Here is a 23,975-nt window from a genome sequence, read left to right as displayed (position 1 = left end):
TACTAGAGCAATGCTAAAACTAAATTCTCTGTGGAAAATGAGCCAGCAACTTTAGAGGCAGTGGTGTAGTCTGACAGCTACTAACCATATAATCTGTCTTGCAGATTTCTGTTTAACTTGACTCTGGAGCAGAAGAGTAATACTTTGTTCTCTTATCATTTTAGCTACATTCTAGACTTCTATTAAAGATGTTTCATGGGAGTGTATTTTCGTAGACTTATCTTTAAACTGGTCTATTTCTGTTCTTCATTTGCTCCTTTTCATGTAGTGTTTAAGTTCAACAACAACAAGAAAAACAGCTCTGCAGAATATGAAAATGTATTATTAGAAAAGTCAGCTCTGTGGGATGCAGTATAATATAGAATACAGTTGTATCTGCAAGACAGCTTAAAATCATTTTGCTTTTCTCTGTGCCCCTCTAAGAAGAGTCTGGCTGCATGTTCTAGACGCACCCCTTTGGTTACTCGCATGTAGCAGATAATCTTTCCTAACTGTCTCATGGCAAGACTGACCAGACCCTGTGCTGTCAGCCTCTCCTCTTATATTTGTGTGCTTCAGTCTTCCAGTCATGTTAGTGGCTCTCTGCTAGGCCTGTTGTGTCAATGAAATTGCTGTTTTTCAATGGAGTTAATATCAACTCAGTTTCTTTCCAGAGGATTAAGGTAAACTGAGTGAATTGTTAGGCATTTAGCTTATGACTATTTAGCAGAAAAAAAAATCATGCAGTAGAGGCTTATTAAAAGTTGTTAAAATAATCTGATTGTTTTTTCTTACTGAATGACTGAGCTGTTAAATAATGAAGAAATAGTAGACGTTTTGCTTTGCCTCTGGAAGGACTGTAGTGTCCTGCATTAACTTTAATTTGCCTTTGAATTTATTTTTTATTTGTTTTTAATTTAAAACTCCACCAACCAAATTCTCAAAACCATCTTCAACATTCACCAGTGATATAATTTTTAACTCAGAGATAATTTAAAATTTATTTCAACATACTTAAACGTAGTTGAGTCTGCCCAGATTTTGCTCAGTTTTTGTTAAATTTGGATATGGCCCCCTGCCTGGTCTAAGTCCATCCCAGTCTGAACTACCTCCTGAAGGGCAGTCATCTTCTCTTCCCATCTGCCTATTCATGCCGCTTTACTTTGTTTGTCCTCTGCAGTTGTGTAGCTTCATACAAAGGAAGACTGCACAGAAATCTGAGGAAAAAAAGACACATTACATAGTGTCACATCCCAGGCTAAGATTAGCTTAGTTTTGTTGTGAATACACATCCTCATGCGTGTTTTGCTAGCAGTAGTGGAGTGATTGGATGACCGCAATCTGGAGAGGTTGCAAGCACTTTGTAATTCAGTATGTAAGTGATTTTTAAAAATGAGTTTAAATCACTGAGTTGAAATTCAGTTGCGGTTAAGTACAAAGTATTATGGAAAGAGAAATCCAGGTTGCAAATAAAAAATTGGGAAACATTCAGATAATTGTTTTGTAGCTGTAACAATATTGGCTCAGGTTTAATAGAACAAACACTAAGATTTGCTGAGGTTACAAAGAAACACCACTTCTAGCTTTAGCAATACAAGTATTCATTGTCTTTCTCACAGGGGCTCTGCTGCCCCTGTGGATCTGTTGAATGACCAGGCTGTGTAAGTGCTGTTAATTTATTATGGGCAAAATGAACTGTTTCATCTCAGAGCACAATTTAAACTTTATTTTAATAATCTGCCTATTCTGAACTGCTGTGTGGAGTGACTGAAGAGGTGGAAGGGGTGGGAAACAAATCAGTGGTTTCACAGTATAGCTAGGTCCTCTGCACCCAAAACTTTAGGAACCATGAATTTAGAGAAGCTTAGAGGGGGAAAAATGTTTATAGGAAGGAATATGTAATTGCATATTATTAAAAACTGGTTCATGCTGACTAGTGAAACTGAACAATTCCCTTCTGCACAGGTATTTATAAAACAGTAAAAGAATGTTTTATACGCCTTGAGATGGCTTACCTCAAGAGAAAGAACTAGGATCTTCCACTGAGGACTTTTCCAGACAATATAATTAATCTGTCAGATATATGAGGAATGTATGCAATAGTGGAGACACAAGAATCGACCAACCAAACTAAAAAATGTATACTTTGAGAATACTTGTAAGGAATCTAGAGTTTGGATGACATGGGTAATAAAGGCCAAATATGGTGGAACTACACAGTTGGCTGATGAAAGTACATTTTGATATGACTGAAGGGTAACCTACCAAAATTCTAGTTCACAGGACACATTTTAAATGGCTCCCTCCATTTGTGTTAAAATTATTGCTTTTGATGAGGATTGGGGGTGTATTTTGAGTAGTGCAAATATTTAGAATCATACTGTGGACTTCTAAATATTTTAAATTCAGCAAACTAGGTAAGTGTGCGCAGCTAATTTGGGCAAATACGAATAGGAGCGGGCAAGAGCTGAGAGCCCCATGCCTTTTCAGTATTGTGGAACCCTAGACAGTGAGGTAGCAGGAAGGCTCTACTAATACCTAGCATTATTTTGTACAGCTAAATGTTCTCATACACAGCGTGCTGTCTTTAGTCTCTGTTTTAATTTGAAAGTTTAGAAAAGCTCTAAAGAGGACTATCTCAAATTATTTCAGACACCACATCACTTCACAGGAGGCAACTTCCAATGTAAGGCTTTAGTCAAGAAATCAAGTAATCATTTGTAACAGAAGTGTGCTTTGCACAGAAGACACAGCTTTTTGCTATCAATAATGAAATTGTCAAAATAAAGTACAAGAATACAAAGATACTTGCGTGAGTCCCCGATACCGTCAGAATAGAGTAGCATATCAGCTTCTTTGTTTTACAGTTCTGATGTTCTGTGGACTCCTTAAAAATATTTATTCCACTAAGAAGTTCTTCAGAGGTTCAGAAGCTGAGACATCTGAAAACAACCATTAAAATTCACTTACCAGTGATTGGAGATAGAGAGGCTACCTACGATTTTTGAAAGCTGAGATGTCTAAAGTTTGGGCGATTTGAGAGATTAAACAGACACAGCGTTACAACTGAATTAAAATTAGTATGTTCCTCTTGTCTGTTGCTCTGTAAACACAATCAGATGTGTCATCACCACTGAACAAATTTCAATTATAGAAAATGAATGTCCACTCTGTGTGGGTTTTAACCTTATTGGCATTTGTTTTCAGTTGTCTCTAAAAATCTCATGCATTTCATGTTTGGTATAATAATTTTGAAGTGGATTTGTATTTATAGAATTTTTTTTTTTTTGATGATGCTTCAGTTAATTGTGAAGGGTTTTTTATTTGGATTGAGTTCACTTGTATGGCACTATTTGTCACCTTTTAATCTGCCCTGTTGCTTAATGTTAAGTAAATGTGTTAAATAAAAGTTAAACTATTTACTTGCTTTTATAGGTATCTAGATATTTTCCAGTAGAAAGACTTCTGTTTTCTGTAAGATGCTGTTACCTCAAGTGTTAATGAGTTTCCAGCTATGAAAATGTCATTATATACCTTAAGTATTTAATTATAAATTTGAAAAATCTTCATGAGCAATCTCAAAGGAATTTTTGGAACACACTCATAGTAAATTGGCGCGTTTTCTTGTAATTTACTAGAAGGGTTGATATGAGAGCATTTGTAATGTGGAAAGTATATTAAACTGTGCATTGTATATATTAAATTATTGCTTTAAAACTTTAAGACATTTGAGATAATTTAGGCTTACTCTTGTTGTTTAGGATCACAGTAGAGAAATGATCCCTTCCTTTGAGGTAATGCATTTGAAATAAATACAGCAACCGTTAAACAGTGCAGTAATAAATTAAACTAAATGTTGCATAACCATGTATCTGTTCTAAGAGATTATTGTGGTTGAAGAGAGTCAACAGGAGCCTTGTAGTAAACTTTGTTTCCTTCTGTTTTTAAAAGCTGTCCAGAAATACTTTCACTTGAGGTCTTCTCTGAAAAATAAAGCCAGTGGTTTTGACAGCAAATCCTGGAGCAACTACCTTGATGTCATCCTTTGGAGACAAAATCATCCTTTGGCTGTACTGTTTTAAATAAAAGCAACCTTTAAATAACTTTTAGATTATTAATAAGTTTTATTTTTTACTTTTCTTTTTTAAATCTATTTATATATTTATTAGTTTATAATTAAGTTTATTTACAAAAGTTAAACTTCTTGTTATTATCTAAAAGTGCATTTCTGAAATGGTTGTGAAACAACTATGATTTTTTGTTTTTATTTTTTTACTAGAATGTGAGAAGTGGAGGAACCGCAGTTCATTTCAATACTGTAATATTAATCAGAATTATTTTTAAAACTGGGAGACTGAATATCCTTGCTCTTTATGGAGACATCATATGAAAGCAATGTCTAAGTCTTTGTAAAACTGTTGCCCAATAGACTAGAAAATGGAGTCACAGCTGGACCCCATGAAGGATGATTTGCCCTTAATGGCCAACACAAATTACATGCTTGTGAGGCATTATGTATTGGACTTGGATGTGGATTTTAAAAGTAAAGTTATACAAGGCATCATAGTTTTATTCTTTGAGACTGGGAGCCATTACCTGAAAACCAGCAGTAGTGGCAAAGAATGCTGTCAGTCACAGTTTGATGAAACCTGTAAAGTGAAGCCATGTGAACCCTGCTACATGCCTATGACAACTGTGAGTGCCTGTTCACCTAAACTGGAATATAATGATTTTGCTGTCTGTGGTAAAGGTGAAGAAGACACTTCTGATAAAAATGGTAACCATAGCAACGAGGCACAGGCTTCTGGGATTTCTAGTTCAAAGGACATCTGTGACATACAGAATCATGGGAACAAGGATTTTCTGCTGGTACTGGACTGCTGTGATTTATCTGTGCTGAAGGTTGAGGAGGTAGATGTTGCTGCTGTGTCAGGCATTGAAAAATTCACAAGGTCTGCCCAGCTAACAGATGTTTCAAAGAAGCTGGAAAATCTCAGTAATCAGATTGTACATGAACTTGTGACTTTACCTGCAGATCGCTGGAAGGAACAGCTGTACTATTTTACTCGCTGCAGCCAGGCACCTGGCTGTGGAGAGCTTCTGTTTACTACTGGCACTTGGAGCTTGGAGATAAGAAAATCAGGAGTTCAGACTCCAACAGACTTTCCTCATGCAATAAGAATATGGTACAAAACCAAACCAGAGGGAAGATCTGTTACATGGACTACAGACCAGAGTGGCAGGTATGTAGCTATTAACTAAAAGCTTTGCACACAATGATTTTAAACATAGGTGCAAGAATGTAGAATTATGTAATGCTGAGCAGCTGTGAAGATGATGAGCATCCTCTTCCACTGTTTTCATTTTCTTGTTTTGAATCCTGTTGCTGTAGAACAAACTCTGCTCAAGAAATCCTAACAGACTTGCAGACCTCAGGCCTATCTAAGTGATTCGCATTTACTCATTCTGAACGAGAGTAAATAATTATATATTAGAGTAAGTGTGTGCAGGTAATAAGGAATTACGACTTGGGGGAAGAGAAGGTATGCATGATGGGGTATTTTTGCTTTAATACTTTGTACTAGCACACACAACTGATCATACAACATTAAGATCAGTGTACATAATATTTAATAGAATTGCTTCACAAATAGTCTTATCAATATTGTAGTAAGTTTAGAAATCCGGTCTTTTTCTGTTAGTCTCTCATAATCAACTTCTAAAGTCTTTATTAACTGCAAACTGAAACTGCAGGAAGAATTTACAGTTTATCTAGCATTTGTACAGTGCTGTATCTTTAAGATAAGCTGTTTGCAGGGGGATGTCCTATAAAGCAGTCCACTCTTGACTTCTACAACTGTAATTTTTTACTGTAATGTTCAAAGCTGGTTTTGAATGGCTGTTAGTTCCTTGTGATGTCTAAAAACCAGAAACAGATTTGGGAGATGAGGAAGAAATTGGTCTAATTGAGTACTTGCTTTTCATCTCCAAACTAGAGATACATGGTTACCTTTAATTTCAATTACGCTAATAGAAATTAAGGATCTTCTCACTGACATCCATGTTAGGGAGGGAAACGAGGCCTTTTAATTGTGTAACTGACAGTTGGGTAATTCTCCTACTAAACCGTGAGCATCATTAAAACCAGGAATGTACAGTTGTACACAAGCACATGAAATTTCATAAATGAATAATGAAGTAGGAAAAGATGGCTTGATGTGGGTCAGGTAGTCTGATGTTAGTGAATAGTCTCAAGCTGGTTTACGAGGCCTTGGGTGATATGATTTAGCATAAGGTGTCCCTGCCCACGGCAGGGGGGTTGGAACTAGATGATCTTCAGGTCCTTTCCAACCCTAATTATTCTATGGTTCTATGATTTTTAGTCTTTCGTAGAGTATTCCAGAAACTAATGCCTGTGAGAAAATAAGTTTTCATATCACAGTCATTAGAATCTTTCTTGCTACATTTTAAAAATCAAATTCTGTATGTGATTAACCCATAAATACAGTGGTGAAGCTCACTGTACAAAATGCTATCATATTTTTGCTTCCCTTTCTAAAAATAAAGTCCATTTATAATGTATGGAGGAAGTACTATTACATTATATTCTTATAGGGGAATTATTTAGATTTTTCCAATTTATGCGTATGGTGCTTTTTTAGGCAGATGTCAGATCCTTTACCAGTGGAGTCTGTATGATTCTAAGCCCAAAGAAAAGTGAACTGACTAATGAAGTACAGACATTGTATGGCCACTTCCAATATGTTTCTTCTAATTTAACACTAATACAATGTTTTGAAATTTAACTTATGATCTATTTTATAAAGACTTACAATTTATTTGTTTTAAACAATGATGTATTATAGTACACAAAAAAAAGAAGAAAGGTTACAACAGTGCTGTGTGGGGTGAGTTTAGTCAAGTTGAGGTATGTGTGTGCAAACCTGATGTTGGCATAGCAACGCACAGTTCTGCTTTCACTGGAGGAACTGAACACATGGAATTTCAGTATTTCCTTTTTTGGGCTTTTGATACTAGAAAATATATTGATGATCAAGAAGAAAGGTTTTCTTTAGCCCTAGAACATGTTTTTTGTAATAACATGCTTTTTAGGGCCTTTATGCCCAAGTAATAGAAAGGGGATAAAATGGAAGAATAGATTAAATGGGTATATGTGGCTATGCACATGTAAATATGCATATATGTGTAAGCATACCCACTTTTTCTTGTGTGTCTCCAGAAGCTGCAAGGACTGTATCAGTTCTTAAAACTGGGAGGTAACTTCTAACAGTGCTCAATAACAGAATTATTAAAAAAAAAAAGTGTTGATTATAATGTTTGCAGTATGTTTATCATGAACAAAGAGCAGTTCTGTTTCAGAGTTTTTCAGCTGTTTACTAGCACAACAATACAGCCCTGGGATTTCAAACTAAGAAGGTAATTTTAGCAAAATTACTTTTGCTTGAAATATTCTTAGTATTATAGAATTATTTAAAATAAAAACTTACTTTAGACACTGTAATAACCACTTTGTGGAGGGAATAATATATATACAGCATCATTCATTACTTGGAAGGAGAAGCTTCTTCCCAGCCCATCAAGGTGTTGAATCAGTTTTTCCTAAGTCTGTGTAGCAGTATTAAGTCAGCATGGCTACTAGTGTATTTCAAATTAAATGCTTTCTCACGATCATAGTTAAGAATCCTGATTTGCTAAAATATCCAGGGATCCCATATCTTATTGTTTAAGAAAAGGATTAAACACATTTGAGTTAAAGAGGTGATTTCCCTCGCAAACAGCCTTGCAAATTCTAATAGGAAATTCCTCCAACGTTTTTTTTTGCCCTTCTTATTGCCACTCCTAGCACTGCCATAAATTAGTTAACAGTTTTGTTGACATTAGTGCACAACTGGGATGGAACTCATTTTCTCATGGTGGGATTAGGAATGAAAGAGTATCTTTGATATGAATGAAATCAGTGAAAAACACTCCATGACACTGAAGCCTTTCAGTATAGTGTCCTAATCCTGCAAGCTACCTGCTCATTATTTATCTTGGCATGCATGAATAGGTGCATGAATTGGTCAGGCACATGCATTTATTTTTTCAGGTTAAGCCCAATGTATCAGGCATACAGAAAATTAGAAATTCTGGAACATAAAGGGGATGGGTTGAATTACTCCAAGTGTATGATTTTCATGAGAATTTATGGGAAAAGTACATTTTTAGAAGCTATTAAAGGATGATTGAGCAGTTTTGGGGGAAAGAGCTCTAGAAAGAGTTAACCATGTGCTAATTTTCAGAAGTGGGAAATATTGGAAAATATGAAATGACCTCCTTAAAAAATTATTATGAAATCTTGATATTTATTTAAACAATGTAAATGTCTTACCAATACAAAATATTTTGTACCTCTGTAACTGATAATCTTTATGATATCTTATTGTTATATTAAAATATCAGTTATTTTTTAAGAATTCAGAAGTGCCTTTATGAAAGCTATAAAGGTGATTACAACAAGCATAAATGTACAAGTTGGTGGAAGCGCTAATTCTAGCATATATTCTATAATTAAATGCTTGGACAAAAGAAGGCTCTGAGGAGACCTTATAACAGCCTTCTAGTACCTGAAAGAGTCCTACAAGAAATCTGGAGGGGGACTTTTTACAGGGTCATGTAGTGACAGGACAAGGGGGAATGGCTTTAGATAGAAAGAGGGGGAATTCAGATCAGATATTTGGAACAAATTCTTTACTATGAGACTGGTGAGACACTGGCACAGGTTGCGCAGAGAAGTTGAGATGCTCCATCCCTGGAATTGTTCAAGGCCAGACTGGAAGGGGCTTTTAGCAACCTGGTCTGGTGGAAGGTGTCTCTGCCTGTGGCAGAGGGGTTGGAATTAGGTGATCTTTGAAGGTCCCTTCCAACTCTAACCATTCTATGATTCTATCTAAACGCTGCAAAAAGGTTTGCAAAAAAAGGTTTGTGTCCTTAGTGATTGATTAGTACTTAAGAGTGAAGAATAGCATTTGGCTACAATGAGCTAGCAATTTGCAATGCATATTGTCTGAGTACTGGCTACAAGTTATTCCCTAATCATACTCACATACCTGGGAATTTTAGACCATACTTAGAACATGTTTGCAGTAGACCTGCAAAAGAAGAGAGTAATTATACTGATTCCCAGGCTAGATCAAACAGTTGCTCCCTACTTAGTCTGGAGCCTTTCTGTTTACCCTCAAAGTTCAGCATAATGCTTTGGTTTTGTATTGTCTGTCTCCAAAGTTTATTAACATTATAGAGTCAACCACAGAGCTATTTTGCACTAATGAAAAGAGGGAAGGAGACAGAGCTAAAAGGAATGAGGAAGAAGCTTACCAAAGTACACTTGCTGAAAGAGATGCTTTTGACCTCTCCAAACTTGGATGCTGGTTCCCTTCACCACTGGTTATGATGACATAGGTGTGTGTACAGCTAGGTGATAAGGTGTATGAAGGAGCTAATATATCTGAAAATAAGCAGGCAGAGGAAGGGAATGTTATTTGGAGTTACAGGAGTTATTTGGAATATGTTACTGCAGTTAATTTGGAAGATACCTGTTTCACTGATAGTACAAGTTTGTGCCAATGTAACCCTCTATCTGTAGCCCTTATGGAGTCTCAGGCATCCTTTCACTTTTCATATAATATATTTGATGTTTTCAAAGCAGATTTCTCCAGGGTGGAGATTGGAAAAATGAGTCAGTTTTCAGAAAATATGTGATGAAAATGATTGTTTATTTTTCTGTGGCATGAGTTAGCATCATTATGTGCTCTTGGAATCTAGAAATGCAGGAAGGAAATAAAGAGCTTGTTCTTCTTCATGGACAAGGTTTGGGAGAATAAGGTGCTCCAGAATCCAGACAAATCACAGACTAAATCCTAAATGGCTACCATCAACTGTGGGGGTATTTTCTGTGATTTTGCTCCCTATGATAGATATTTATATTTGAGTAATTAATGAAGCAGTCTGAATTGAAGTAATGTTTGATACAGTGATTTCTAACAAAGAACAAATGGTATCAGGAATAGAATGGAGAAGTAAAGTAAAAATTGACAAAAAAAAAAAGTAGGCAGATTCTGAGTAGAAAATGAGCTGATTTGGTATTTCTGGAAATGGGGATGGCAATGAACAAATACTTCTAAAAAATTAAAAATAGCTCCTCTGAATTGGTTGTCCTGACATAAAAGGAAGACTGTGAGAAATGAGGGTATTTTTAGGGAACTTAATACTTTTTCAGAGTTACAGCAAGTTTCATGGCCTGACAGGACAACGTAGGTGGATGTAGGTGAATTACATGCCTGTGGTACAGGACAGAGGAAGGAAGTGCTAGGCAGTTACAGACACACTGCATACTGCAGTACAGGGAGCTAGGTTGATGATACTTCTTTGTATTCAGAAGGAATACAAAAGGCAAGCTACTTCACTAAAATGTGCCACACTTGATCAGAGGAGGCTGAGAATGAAATAGGATTATGAAAACACCATTATCCATATGAACAATAAGTCTAAGTGTTTTAATTTTCAAATCGAAAAAGGAGGTGAAAGCAGAGAATATTGAAGAGCCAGTGATGGGGAATGACAAGTCAAATCAGCATTTGTGTTTGTGAATTTGTCAATGAAGAAACCCAAGCAACCTTTGATTTTAGAACAGAGCTGAGAAAGTCCAGCTGTATCACTGTTCATATCCATACAAAAACTATTTTCTGTTTTTACAGACAGAGACTTACAAGGGGTTTTATTTTTTTAATTTTTTTATTTTTGTCCTGCTGTGGGAATAGAGCAATTAGGAAATCTCCTGATTTCTCTGCCAATAATAAGTTATTTCCAATATTTACTAACATTGAAACAGGATTTATGGCTAATTAATTAAATTTTGTTTAAGCACAGTCAGGTGGTACTTCCTCCAGTGTTACAGAAGTAGTATTAAAAGATTTACAGGGAATGGAATACCTAAGGGATTGGTCAGATGTGTGACTTCAAATTTAGGAAACTTTCTAATAACAGCATTGAGGAAGCTGTTAAGCACATTGCATTTGCCAAAAGTACAGGTCAAAGTAAGTGAAAATATCCGTATTGTTAGAAGCAAAGTAGGAGCACAGTTAGTACTAAATTTAATTACTTTGGATGAAAAAGATATGCCCTGTCTTAACTTCATTATCCTTGCTTTCTGGTGATGGCTGTACCAAAAGATAAAACTTTTAAACAGGAGTTTGTACAGGTACTGTATCTAGAAGAAGCAGGATTGGTATTACCTGGTGTCACCAAAAGTCAGGAGAATAGAACTCTTTAATACCAATATAGCATTAAGAAGCAGGCATTATATATTGCGGTGCTGGATGCATAGGGGATAGCTCTGTCTAAAATGCATGCAGATTTGTACAGGTTTCTTGCTTATAAACATTTTATCTCAAACATATACATTGTAATTCCCGCCATTATGCACAGTTTATTTTGGGTGAGGTTCCCAGTGGTCTCTGGGACCCCTGGTAGTTGTGTTTTTCTTGACCTTTGGCTGAACTTTTCTCTTATCTTCCTTTTATGGTCTTAGGTAGGCTTCTCTTCTGACTTTGTGAGGGATGGTTCCCAGGTCAATGAGCTACATAAGCAAAGAAAGTTCTTTGTTGTTGTCCTGGATTCAGCAGTAGCAGTCATTTTTCTACTAAGCTGGTGCAGTGCTGTGTTTTTGACTTTCAGCCTGGGAACAGCGCTGATGACACCCATGTTTTTAGTTGTTGCTCAGTAATGTTTACTCTGACCAAGGACTTTCTGAGTCTCATGTTCTGCCAGGGAGGAGGGGAAGCTGGGAGGAAGCAGAGACAGGACACCTGACCCAGACTAGCCAAAGGGGTGTTCCATACCACAGCACGTCATGCCCAGTATATAAACTGGGGGCAGTTACCTGGAAAGGCCAGATCACTGCTCAGGTCAGGCTGGGTATCAGTCGGTGGGTGGTGAGCAGTTGTATTCTCTTCCCTTGTTATTTCTCTTATTATTATTGGTGGTAGCAGTAGTAGTTTGTGTTGTACCTTAGTTACTGGACTGTTCTTACTTCGGCCCATGGGAGTTACATTCTTTCAATTCTCCTCCCCATCCCTCCGGGAGCGAGGGGAGGAAGTAGAGGAGTGAGCGAGCAGCTGCGTGGTTCTGAGTTACAGGCTGGGCTTAAACCACAACAGTTGTCTTGTTCCTTCTTGACATATGTATGGTTTTGTTCAGTTAAAGTTCAACTTGTTGATTTGCTTCAGCTAAAAATCAGTAAAATGAATCCTCTCCTATCAGTGAGTACCACAGTCAATGAGTACCACAAATTATTGGGCAAAAGTCATGAAGCATCACTTTAGAAACATAGGCATCCAACTGTTGAAAGAAAAGCATCAGAGTAGGAGATTACAGGTGGAATCACTCCTCTCACAATCATATTTAGTACTTTTAAATTGGAGAATGGTTAGTTATTCACTGTTGTTTTATTCAACAGAAAAATGAAAACAAGAATACCTGCTCTGTTGGAATCTGGTGACAGTCACTGGCACCTTGCAGATGTGTAAATTGAGGAGACAGAACAAAAATGTCTGTGTGATTCAGATGCCAGGAAATCCTGTTGCTTTGAAGAAATGGCACTGTAATTAAGAGTAAGAAAAGTTGCCAACAGCAGTAGTTCTGCAAGGAGTGGCCTTGTAGTTGCAGGACATTGCTATCTTACATCCTTACACAGAGATAACCCTTGAAAAAATAGGGAATGTATTTTTTCACACACAGGAAAGGGATAGTTCCTGAGCTGGGCATTTTCCTTGTGAAAGCTTTAAACATGAAGTAGCCAAAACAGATTGACATGGCTGAGCCTTAGGACATGATTCGTGTAACTCCCACGGCAGGTATCTCAAAGAAGACCTGCAGGTTCCTGTTCAGAGAACAAAGTACCAACATTTCTTATTGGCTTTAAGGTAGTAGCTAAATTTGTTATTGTAATTTATATGCTTACATGGGAGAGTGAGATCTGCCAAGAGCTGGTTTGAGCTAGTTTTGTTATGAAAATACATGAAATACTGATGAGTTAGGATTGCATGAATCAAATCTGCCTCAGAATAATTGGCTTTGGATGTTACTGAACTACAGATTTGTGGTTGCCTGTTTTTCCAGTGTAACAAGTAATTAGACAAATAGTCTGAGTTCTCTCTGCTTATCTTACTTTTGTTGTATTCAATTTCCTTATCTCTTCCAATTTATGGTGGCAAAGATTATGGCTGGCATAAAAAACATATTACATAAATGGATGATTTGAAGATTACAAAACTATTAAAACTGAAAGAAGAGACATGGAGAGGATAGGAAAAAGGAAAAGATCTGTGAAGTTTCTTGCTGGCAGGGATAAATCAGAAAAATGGCAAATTTTGTATCCATTAACAAGGGTAGTCTAAAAGTAATTATTTGTCATTGCTATTCTTTGATTGGTTACATAGTACTTTTTCTTTTTCTCAGTCAGGTGCAAAATCTCATCTGTATCAGGGTAAGAATTATATTTCTGGTCCTCTTAACATGCTGGAATTGCCTGACCCAGAACAAAGAAAACCCATCAACTGCACTGGGTGTCCAAAAGTAACATTGCACTATTACCAATGTTGTAAAAAGAAATTACTACTGTAAATAAAGTATAAAAAATTAGCAAAGTAAAATGTGATTTGTCAGGGGAAGCAAAACAATCCGTGAAAGTATTTTTTAGAGTGAGAAGAAAATAGATTAAAAATTCCAGTGACAGAAAAGTGTCGTGGTTTAAGCCCAGCTGGTAACTCAGAACCACGCAGCTGCTCGCTCACTCCCCCCACTTATTCCTTCTCCCGCTCCTGGAGGGATGGGGAGGAGAATCAGAAGAAAACTCCCACGGCTTGAGATAAGAACAGTCCGGTAACTAAGGTATAACACAAACCACTACTGCTACCACCAATAATAATAATGATAAGGGAGATAACAAGGGAAGAGAATATAACCACTCACCATCCACCGACTGATACACAGCCTGACCCAAGCAGCGATCTAGCCCTCCGGGTAACTGTCCCCAGTTTATATACTGGGTGTGACGTGCTGTGGTTTGAAATACACCTTTGCCTAGTGTCTACCCCTTATTCCATACCATTCATGTCAGGCTCAGATCTCACATTTTTCAATATACCATCGCTTTTGTCTCATATATACATATATGAGACAAATATATATATATATGTACATGTACACGCACACACACACCACACACAAAGAGAGAGAGAGAGGTCATTCCTTAGTCCGTGGACCAATCCGTGTGAAGCTGCTGAGTTCATCCTGTTCATGATGTCAGGTTCCATCTCTTGTAACAGGGGCAGGAAAGGCTGTGTGCAGTGTTGGATTGTTGCCTATGGATGACACCTCGGAACCTGTCTGGTTCTATCAAAGTTCATTCTTTGTTGGGATGATGGTTGGAGGGAAGTCAGGGCTAGTAGCTGGTGACCTGAACATCTAGTTGGTGGGCTATGAAAGTGCTACATAGCAGGCATCAGCATACAATTGAGTTCATTGCCTGTTTTCCCCTAAAATCAAATCCCCTTGAGGTTCACAGCAGACTTCCCCATCTTCCCGCATTACCCACCAAGTATATCCGGGTCCCGAGCAAAAGGAATCCCACAAGTGGGTTTGCCTTTACCTGAAGCAGGAATAACCTAGACTCTCTTCCCCAGCAAATTATGTGCACCACAGGAACTTTATCCCCTTCTACAGTATGTAGAAGTTCTGACTGGGCTGGGCCAGCCCTGTTGGCAGATCCTCTGGTGTTGACCAACCAGGTGGCCTTTGGTAAGTGTGTACCCCAGTGTTTGAAAGTCCCACCACCCATTGTTCTCAGTGAGTTTTTAACAGCCCATTGTACCGTTCGATTTTCCCAGAGGCTGGTGCATGGTAGGGGATGTGATATACCCACTCAATGCCATGCTCTTTGGCCCAAGTGTCTATAAGGTTGTTCTGGAAATGAGTCCCATTGTCTGACTCAATTCTCTCTGGAGTGCCATGTCACCCCAAGATTTCTTTCTCATGGCCCAGGATAGTGTTCCGGGCAGTGGCATGGGGCACAGCGTATGTTTCAAGCCACCCGGTGGTTGCTTCCACCATGGTAAGCACATGGCGCTTGCCTTGGCGGGTTGGTGGCAGTGTGATATAATCAGTGTGCCAGGCCTCCCCATATTTGTACTTCAGCCATCGTCCTCCATACCAAAGAGGCTTTAACCACTTGGCTTGCTTAATTGCAGCACATGTTTCACACTCATGAATAACCTGGGAATAGCATCCATTGTTAAGTCCACCCCTCAGTCACAAGCCCATCTATATGTTGCATCTCTGCCCTGATGGCCTGAAGTATCATGGGCCCACCAGGCCAAAAATAATTCACCCTTATGTTGCCAATCTAAGTCCATCTGAGCCACTTCAATCTTAGCCACTTTATCCACTTGTTGGTTGTTCTGGTGTTTCCCAGTGCTCCTGTCCCAGTGCAGTCTGGATCAGTCCATGGCAAATGGTAGGGCTGTGTTTCCACCCCTGGGGCAGTCGGTTCCAAGTGTACTGGACGCTCCTCCAAGTAAAAGCAAACTGTGGCCTGCACTCTGCTGCCAAAGGAATTGAGAAAAATGCGTTGGCAATATCAATCGTGGCATACCACTTGGCTGCCTTAGTCTCCAGTTCATACTGAAGTTCTAGCATGTCCGGTACAGCAGCACTCAGTGGTGGTGTGACTTCATTCAGGCCACGATAGTCTACTGTTAGTCTCCATTCTCCATTAGACTTTCGCACTGGCCATATGGGGCTATTAAAGGGTGAGCGGGTCCTGCTGATCACTCCTTGGCTCTCCAGTCTACGAATCAGCTGATGGATGGGAATCAGGGAGTCTCAGCTGGTGTGATATTGCCTCTGGTGCACTGTTGTGGTCGCAATTGGCACTTGTTATTCTTCGACCTTCAGCAACCCCACAACAGAAGGATCTTCTGAGAGACCAGGCAAGGTGGGCAGCAGCTTAATTTCCTCAATCTCCAAAGCAGCAATGCCAAAAGCCCATTGGTACCCTTTTGGGTCTTTGAAGTACCCTCTCCTGAGGTAGTCTATGCCAAGGATGCATGGAGCCTCTGGGTGCTTTTGCCAGTTCCTCCCAGTCAGGCTGATTTCAGCCCCCAGTACAGTCAACTCTTGGGATCCTCCTGTCACTCCAGAAATAGAAATAGGTTCCACCCCTTGACAGCTTGATGGCATCAGGGTACACTGTGCACCGGTATGTACTAGAGCCTTATACTTCTGTGGGACTGATGTGCCAGGCCATCTGATCCACACAGACCAGTAAATCCAACTGTCCCTTACCTCCACCTGGCTGGAGGCAGGGCCCCTCTAATAGTCATCACAATGTTGGACACTTTAGTCTTGTAGACAGGGATTATTCTTCGTTATCACAGGAGCTGGAGTAAAATCAGCTCTTCCACTCCATTTGGGAACCTGCTCACCAGAGACTGAAGCCACAGCTCTCATGGGATGATCATCCTTGACCTTTGTTTCATTCTTCAATTCATGCACCCATTCCTCCAGAGCTGAGGTAGGTTTTCCATCCCACTTTCTCATGTCTACTCCGTGAACCCACAGGTAAAACTGTAGGTTGGCCTGTGGCGTGTACTTCCTATATGATCTCTCTCGAGCCTTTTCTTAATAGCTGAGACGTGGGTTGGTACATGTGAGGAGCTGTATAGATCGGATAGATCGTCTCTCAATTGTTTGAACTCCTGGAACAGTTTTTCCATGCTGAAATGATGGAAGGGGTGAGATTGTCTTAGAGCTCTCAAAGCTGACAAATCATCCAGTGTTGGTGGTGCTACGTCATGCCAGGTTATTGCTACCAGTGAGTGGGCATATGATGATGGTGCACTCCGTGTAAATTTCTGCCTCATGGGTCATGTACATTTGACTTCATCTGGATCTATGGGTGCATTCCCGGCATCTGGCCTGCGACAGATCATCTCTACAATGACTGATTCCCTCAGAAACTGGATGCCTTTTTCAATCATGGTCCACTTGGCCGAACAATGTATAACATCGTCCTTGTACGGAAAGCTTTCTTTCACAGCTGCCAAGAGCCGCCTCCAAAGACTGAGGGAGTTTTTCTGTCTTGCAATTGCTTTGTCAATTCCCTCTTCTCTAGCAAGTGATCCCAGCTGTTTTACCGCTTGGCTTCCCTATCTTCTACTTTGTGACCTTCGGCCTCATTGTCCCAGCATCAGAGCAACTAGGTGATGATGTGCTTCCGTGGTTGATGGGTAAAATCTTTTTGCATATTCCATAGCTCAGTTGAGGACTGGAGTTGAGAAGTCACCTCTTCTTCCTCTTCCCCTGATTCATGTAATAATATCTCCTGATCAGATCCTGTCCCTTGTAGTAACTGCTTTGCTTCTTCATCTTTCTTCACTGTATGGGTTACTTTTTGTGCCTCTTGTTTGCTTTTCCCCTTGCATACAGGGGCAACCGATACTGGCACAAATTGGTCCTTTGGTTTAGCTGCAGTGACTGTCACCATGGTTGGAGTGTCTGCAGTATCTGTTGTCAGGGTTGGTGCAGCCACTGTGCTTGGGTGTTGAGTAGCACCAGTATCTGCGCTGTCTGTTGCTGTCGGGGTTTGAGTAGCTGCTGTACTTGTCATTGGAGTGGGTGTAGTTACTGGTTTTTGGAGCTGGAGTAGCTGTGTTGTCTGTTGTAGTCAGAGTTAAGCATAACTGCTGTACTTGTCACTAGGGTTGGTGTATCTGCTGTATTTGGAGTTGGAGTAGCTGCACTGTCTGTTGCTTTGCATCAGATCCAGAGACATTTTGTTCACTTTGAAGGTGCTGAATAGTGTTGAACAAGGCTCTGTAAGCACAGGCCAAGCCCCAGCACATTGCCATGATTTGTCCCTCTCTGATATGATCAGGATGACAACACACCTCATTTAAGTGTTTTACTAATTTTTCCAGATTTTGCACTTCTTCAGTGGTGAAGTTCCAAAGCACTGGAGGGGCCCACAGGCCTAGATACTTGCCCATGCTATCCCACACACCCTGCCACTCATGACTGTCCAGCCTTAGGGAAAATCTCTTAGTCCTCCTATATCATTGTCTAACCCTAGACAAGACCCAAACCTGACTCTTCTTAACTTTCGAGATCAGATGAAATGGTCATGGGTAAAACACACTCTGAATGCGTGCCAACATGGTGGTCCCCATCACAATCAGCAGGCAGGTCTCAAGGGTACCCAAAGGCCATTCAGAACCTTCAGAACTTTCAAATGATGCTGTAAGTAGTCTGATGGGGGAGCTGGGAACATAAAGGAATGTTTCCTTCGTAGGTTGACCACCTGAGGAGGGGTAAAAAGATGTGTAATTGCTTAACACTTTCATTATATACCTCCCAAATTATAGAGGTGATGACCGCACTGGGAATTCAAGCCAGATCAGTTTCATGATCAATGAGTCTATTGTATTACAAGTCATTACCATAAAGTACAGCAAAACAAGAACCTTAGCCCAAGCACCCCAGCCAATAAACACTAAACCACAAAATACTGGCTGTAAGTGAGGTATGACATGCTGAAACTGTGAGATCAAGAGCAACAACTTTGAGAGACAATAATCAGCATTGTGACAAGTGACTATTAATCAGAAACAATAAATGCTTATGACAAATGTGATTAGAAACACTCTGGTCAGATCTGTTGTTATCTCAACCCTTTGTGCCCCACATTGGGTGCCACAAAGAACTGTAGTGGTTTGAGCCCAGCCAGTAACTCAGAACCACGCAGCCGCTCACTCACTCCCCCACTTCCTCCCCCAACTCCCAGAGGGATGGGGAGGAGAATCGAAAGATGTAACTCCCACGGGTTGAGATAAGAACAGTCCAGTAACTAAGGTATAACACAAACCACTACTGCTGCTGCCACCAATAATAATGATAAGGGAAATAACAAGGGGAGATAATACAACTGCTCACCACCCACCAACTGATACCCAGCCCGACCTGAGCAGCGATCTCACCCTTCCAGGTAACTCCCCGCAATTTATATAGTGGGCATGATGTGCTGTGGTATGGAATACCTCTTTGGCTAATTTGGGTCTGGTGTCCTGTCTCTGCTTCCTCCCAGCTTCCCCTCCTCCCTGGCAGAGCATGAGACTCAGAAAGTCCTTGGTCAGAGTAATCATTACTTGGCAACAACTAAAACCATCGGTGTTACCAGTGTTGTTCCCACACTGAAAGTCAAAAACACTGCGCTGCACCAGCTACTAAGAAGGAGAAAAATGACTGCTGCTCCTGAACCCAGGACAAAAAGATGAAGACAAAAAAATAATGAGTTGATGGCCTGCTGCCAGTCAAGCTTGCAGGTGGTCTCACTATGAATATACAAATACCTAATTAAAAGCCGATGTAATTGTTGTTCTGATAGTTTCCTCTTGCTATTTAGAATTTACATGTTTTATTACTATCTTCTTTGCAGACTTTGACATCTTTGAATACATTTTGATTTGATATAATGAGGTTAGTAAGGATACATGGACAAAAATTTTATTGAGACATGTGAGCAGTGGAAAGGAGGCTGTTTTGAAAAAAGAGATTTTGTGCTTGACCAATCTTTCTCCACTTTTCTAACTCCCTTTCTACTTGGGCCTTAATTGTAGAAACTGGTGACCCGCCTGTGTAAGTATTTTAGAATGAAGATATTTTAGGATAAAAAAGATAGTTATATAATTATTTCTTATAATGAGATGCTTCTTAGTCCAGCATGAAAGCTGTTGAACTGAGAGGCTTGAAACTAAGCCTGAAAGCACAGCTTGAACACTAGCACTAAGCAAATCTTTTCACTGTTTTACATTTCACCCATCTGCGAAACGGTATTGACATTATTTGTAAAATACTTTATGGTCTGCAGGTAAAAAATGTTCTCTGAGAACAAGATAACATTCATGGTCTTGGTAGCTTCTGTTCCGTGTTATGTTTGTATTGTATTTGACACAGCATTGTAACATTATGCTTCATGCTGTTCTGCTAGCCCTTTTCCCCGCTCATTGTGACATTTCCCTTAGGATATGAAAATCCCCTATAATGCTCTTAAGACTGGGTTATATCAACAGCAGCCAGCAAAACCACCTTCAGGCAGCAAAACGACTTTCACAAATGCATGGTAAATCATTAGTAAAATATATGTATCAGTAGCCATTAACCCCACCTTTCCCCTCATTCCTAGAATCACTACTAGGATCTCTTTTTATATCTTGTGTATTTAATTAAGTTTTCATGAATGAGGAGCCATCCTTTCCTCCCTGTCGCCTCCCAGTAAGCATATGATTTAGGATAAATAGCATGTCCAGTATCTCTTAGCTAGCATTACAAGGAGAAAGCAGAACTTAAAAGCTCTTACTTTTCCTTGTGAACTCACCATTCAGTTTTCTAGAAGGAAACAAAGGTATTTTATGTATTATCAGAGTTGGTTACAAATTCAGGTTTAGTAGATTAATTCCAAAGAATTAAAGCTAATTAAAGATTTATACACATTAGTGGTCTTTTACATTTAGCTGTGCATTGTGTTTTACTGGGTAAAAGATAACCACCTTCTCAAAAGACAAAAGATAACTACAGGTATTTTTTGAGCTTTACTGGATATCTATGTCCTACTCTATTCACTCTGACACATGGCAGGGGGGAGTCAAATTAATTTCATTTTCTGGTTGTGCATAGGCCTACTTAAACTGCATTTTCACTGAAAGATCAAGCTGGCCTTCATTAGTTAAGCCACTGTAACTTGATTGTGCCATGGACAGCTCTGGATTCAATACCATAAATAGATAGCACTTTTGACAAGAGGGCAAAAATAGCTTCAGAATATTTTTCATGTTTGGCCATCAGTATCTCCCAAGTTATTTCCTCTGGGAATAATTTGAATGGAGGAGCTGTTTGGACGCGAGTAAAGAAGATACTCAGATTTTAGCCATTGCAAAATAGGTTTTGCCCTAAAAATCTGTCTTCTATCTTCCAAAGTGTTTTGATGATATTTACACTTGAGTTATGAAAGATACTGATCAAAATATTTTTAGCCTCAAGCATTTACAAAATAACTTGTCATGCTCCCAGATTATTTAAATATCATAGGTTTTTAAAAACTCAGGGCAATGAAGTTAAGCTTTTAAGATTTTCTTTATCTGGAGAAACCTACTGACTGTGCTTAGTTTATATAATTTATAAATTTATTTCTGTAATTTATATTTGAAAACCTAACTTTTTTAGTAGTAGGAATTTTGATAAAACTGCAAAATGCAACAAAAGAAGTAGAAAAAGAATTATTATATCTGAACACCAACAACAGCAAGGTAGGAGTTAATGAAAGGCCTTGTTACCTTCCCAGCTGTAGCTAAGCTGCTAGTAAGAAACTGGCTGGCATGAAATATTGCAGCTGAAATTTGAAAGGGGCAGTAGATGGAGAGGATGCCTAGGAGAGGGTTAGAGAAACTGCAAAAAGAATAATACTACAAGGAAGATTGCTACATGAGAAGCAAGAAGGAGACTGAGGCTGATAGGGAAGAAATACTTGCTTCTCATTATATGCCCTGTGGTTGAAGTTCTGAAAGGCAGGTGAGCTAGCATGCATTACATTAGTGCAAGAAGAAATGTAAAATAGTCAGGATTTATTTAGGCTTGGGCTAAAAAAGGCAAGAGGCTAGACCTATTGCTCACAGTTTGCATGAGCTTCCAGATTGTATGGAGAGATGGGATTAATGATCATGAAAGCACTACTGCAATGACAACAGGGAGGTGTCAAAGGTGTCAATGAAGCCTTGCAAAGGCATATCGTCAGAAGATACTCAGAAGCCTTCTTTAGCCTTATGGATTCAGCTGAAGGCCATTATATAAGGCTAGAAGGCTCATGCATAAGCAGGCGAGGGGAAAGACTGTAGTTACTCTTTTCTAGTTTATGTAAAAATTGTTGTGGCAGTCTTGCTTTTCTTCATCCTAAGTGACTTTAAATTGTATGTTGATTGGTTCATGTCATACAGGTTTGAAACCTACAGAGCTGAGGTTAAAAATAAACACCTCAGTACAACAGTAGGTTGGATTCTAGATAGAAAAATTAATTCACTCTTTCTTACTGTAACTCCAGTTTCAATGTCTTTTCCTTACATCTAGGCCATGTGTTTATACGATGGGATCGCCAATAAACAACAGAGCTCTTTTCCCATGCCAAGAGCCACCTATTGCCTTGTCAACGTGGCAGGCCTCCGTCCGAACAGCTGCAGACTTTGTTGTGTTAATGAGTGGTGAAAACTCAGCAGAGCCAGTCCAGCTTCAAGAAGGTGAGATATACTTTCTACAGCAAATTATTTTCAATAATTTTATAATTATAAATGTAGCTTAGTAGATATGTAATAGTTGAAATAATGAAATTCCTAACCTGAAAAGCACTTACTTGTCTGATTACATATCTGTAATCTCCATATCGTTCTATGGAAAGTTACTTGCCCAAGGCCTCAGGTTAGGAATAAGAATTCAAGGCATCTACATTTCACTGTGTTATTTCTACTTACTTTTTTCTGAGGTTTTATTCCTTTACTTTTCCCAAACTTTATTTTTCTAAACTTCACTTGGATTTAATCACTCTACAGTTGAACGTTTCATAGATGAGGTACTTTATCAGGCTCTTGACAACTTCAGGCCTTGGTAAATCATTAACTTCCAGTTTTAGTTTTCCAGTCGAAGTATAGATCAACATGCCAGTGATTAGAAGCGGTCATTGTGTCATGTCTGTTTCCTGAGATATATGGAATAGATGAAGAATATCAGGTCAGTCCCCTGCAAATCTGGTCTTTGGGGTTTTTTGACATTGGTAGATAATACATTGTGCAGCAGTAAGCAAGCAGATATTTTTCTTTGGTGTTGTTTATTCTCTAAACCTCTGTCTTCACAAAGAAGGAAGTTTTTAAGGCAGTTCTACGGGTAATACAAAGTATGTCTTGCTTCCATAGTTTTGAGATAATCTGTCAAACTGGGTCAGTTATTTTCTACTATAAATAGTTCTGATGAAAAGTAGCATATAGTAAACAGAATAGATGTTTATGGGGAAAAAAACCTCTTATGTTCCCCTTCAAATTTACTCTTGAGGGGGAAAAAAAAAGAGTCTCCTTGATTTGAGAACCATCAGTTAATCCATTTCCATGGAATTATCTGATTATTTTTGGCCATATGTGAAGCCTGTTTCAAGCCTTGTCTCTGCTGTTGAAATATGGAAAGCTGCCATGATAAGTACTCAGCTCACTTGGATAATACTACTTTCCTGTCTCACATCAAGAAAGCAAGCGTGCTATTGCCTTCAGATCAGAACAGCTCTGCCATCATTGTTTGATTAATTTAATCCACACTTAACACCTTTCTAAAGAGTTGTTGCTTGTCTGTCCCTCAGTGGTGGCTATGTGGTATGAAATTTTAAGAGCAAGAAGAATGCTTATGTGAATTTCTAGAAATAGAAACCTTGGAAAAACTTCAGGCAATAAAAATTGTCATAGGTCAGTTAAAACTGATACTTTCTTAGACCAGCTAGCTATTTGAAAATATTGTGAAATAATTATATCCTTATTAACATGTTTTGTCATTTAGTTTAAAACACCTATTAAAAATTTATACTTGAATAAAGAAAAAAAGATAACTAGTTGTGGGAAAAAACAGCTTAAAAATGCTGTTGATGGAGTGTTGAGAATTAAATCAGAGTACCCTGTCATTAATGATAGCACTGGGGCTTAGTTACCTAAAGTCAGTCTTGTCACCCATAGAGAACAGAAGGGGCTTTTATTTAAATCCTTGTAGTTGTTGCAGTGGATTACTTTATGTTGGTCATTCATGTGTCAGCATAAAGCTTCGTTTGGTTTAGGTTTATTTTTTGTGTTTGGTGTTTTTTT

At 38.9% G+C, this 23,975-nt stretch overlaps 1 protein-coding gene across 4 annotated transcripts in view; it reads left to right on the top strand.

The window, feature by feature from the left end:
- Window positions 1-3,155: 3,155 nt before the first annotated feature.
- AOPEP (aminopeptidase O (putative)) overlaps window positions 3,156-23,975 on the top strand; it is a 188,030-nt gene continuing 167,210 nt past the window's right edge. For 2 of the 4 annotated variants that reach the window (XM_057418960.1, XM_057418962.1), the window contains exons 1-3: window positions 3,160-3,585; window positions 4,259-5,222; window positions 22,213-22,379. In XM_057418960.1, the coding sequence (XP_057274943.1) occupies window positions 4,417-5,222; window positions 22,213-22,379 (973 nt within the window). In that variant the 5' untranslated portion in view covers window positions 3,160-3,585; window positions 4,259-4,416. Of the gene's footprint in view, window positions 3,586-4,258; window positions 5,223-22,212; window positions 22,380-23,975 lie in introns of all 4 variants that reach the window. The other 2 variants (XM_057418963.1, XM_057418961.1) reach the window with 2 other exon arrangements.

This window comes from Pezoporus wallicus, unplaced genomic scaffold, assembly GCF_028554395.1.
Source record: "Pezoporus wallicus isolate ANWC-B61680 ecotype Strahan unplaced genomic scaffold, APGP_CSIRO_Pwel_v1 contig_371, whole genome shotgun sequence".
Taxonomy (NCBI): Eukaryota; Metazoa; Chordata; class Aves; order Psittaciformes; family Psittacidae; genus Pezoporus; species Pezoporus wallicus.
Note: the sequence above shows the minus strand (reverse complement) of the source record. Positions and strands in the feature narration are given on the sequence as shown.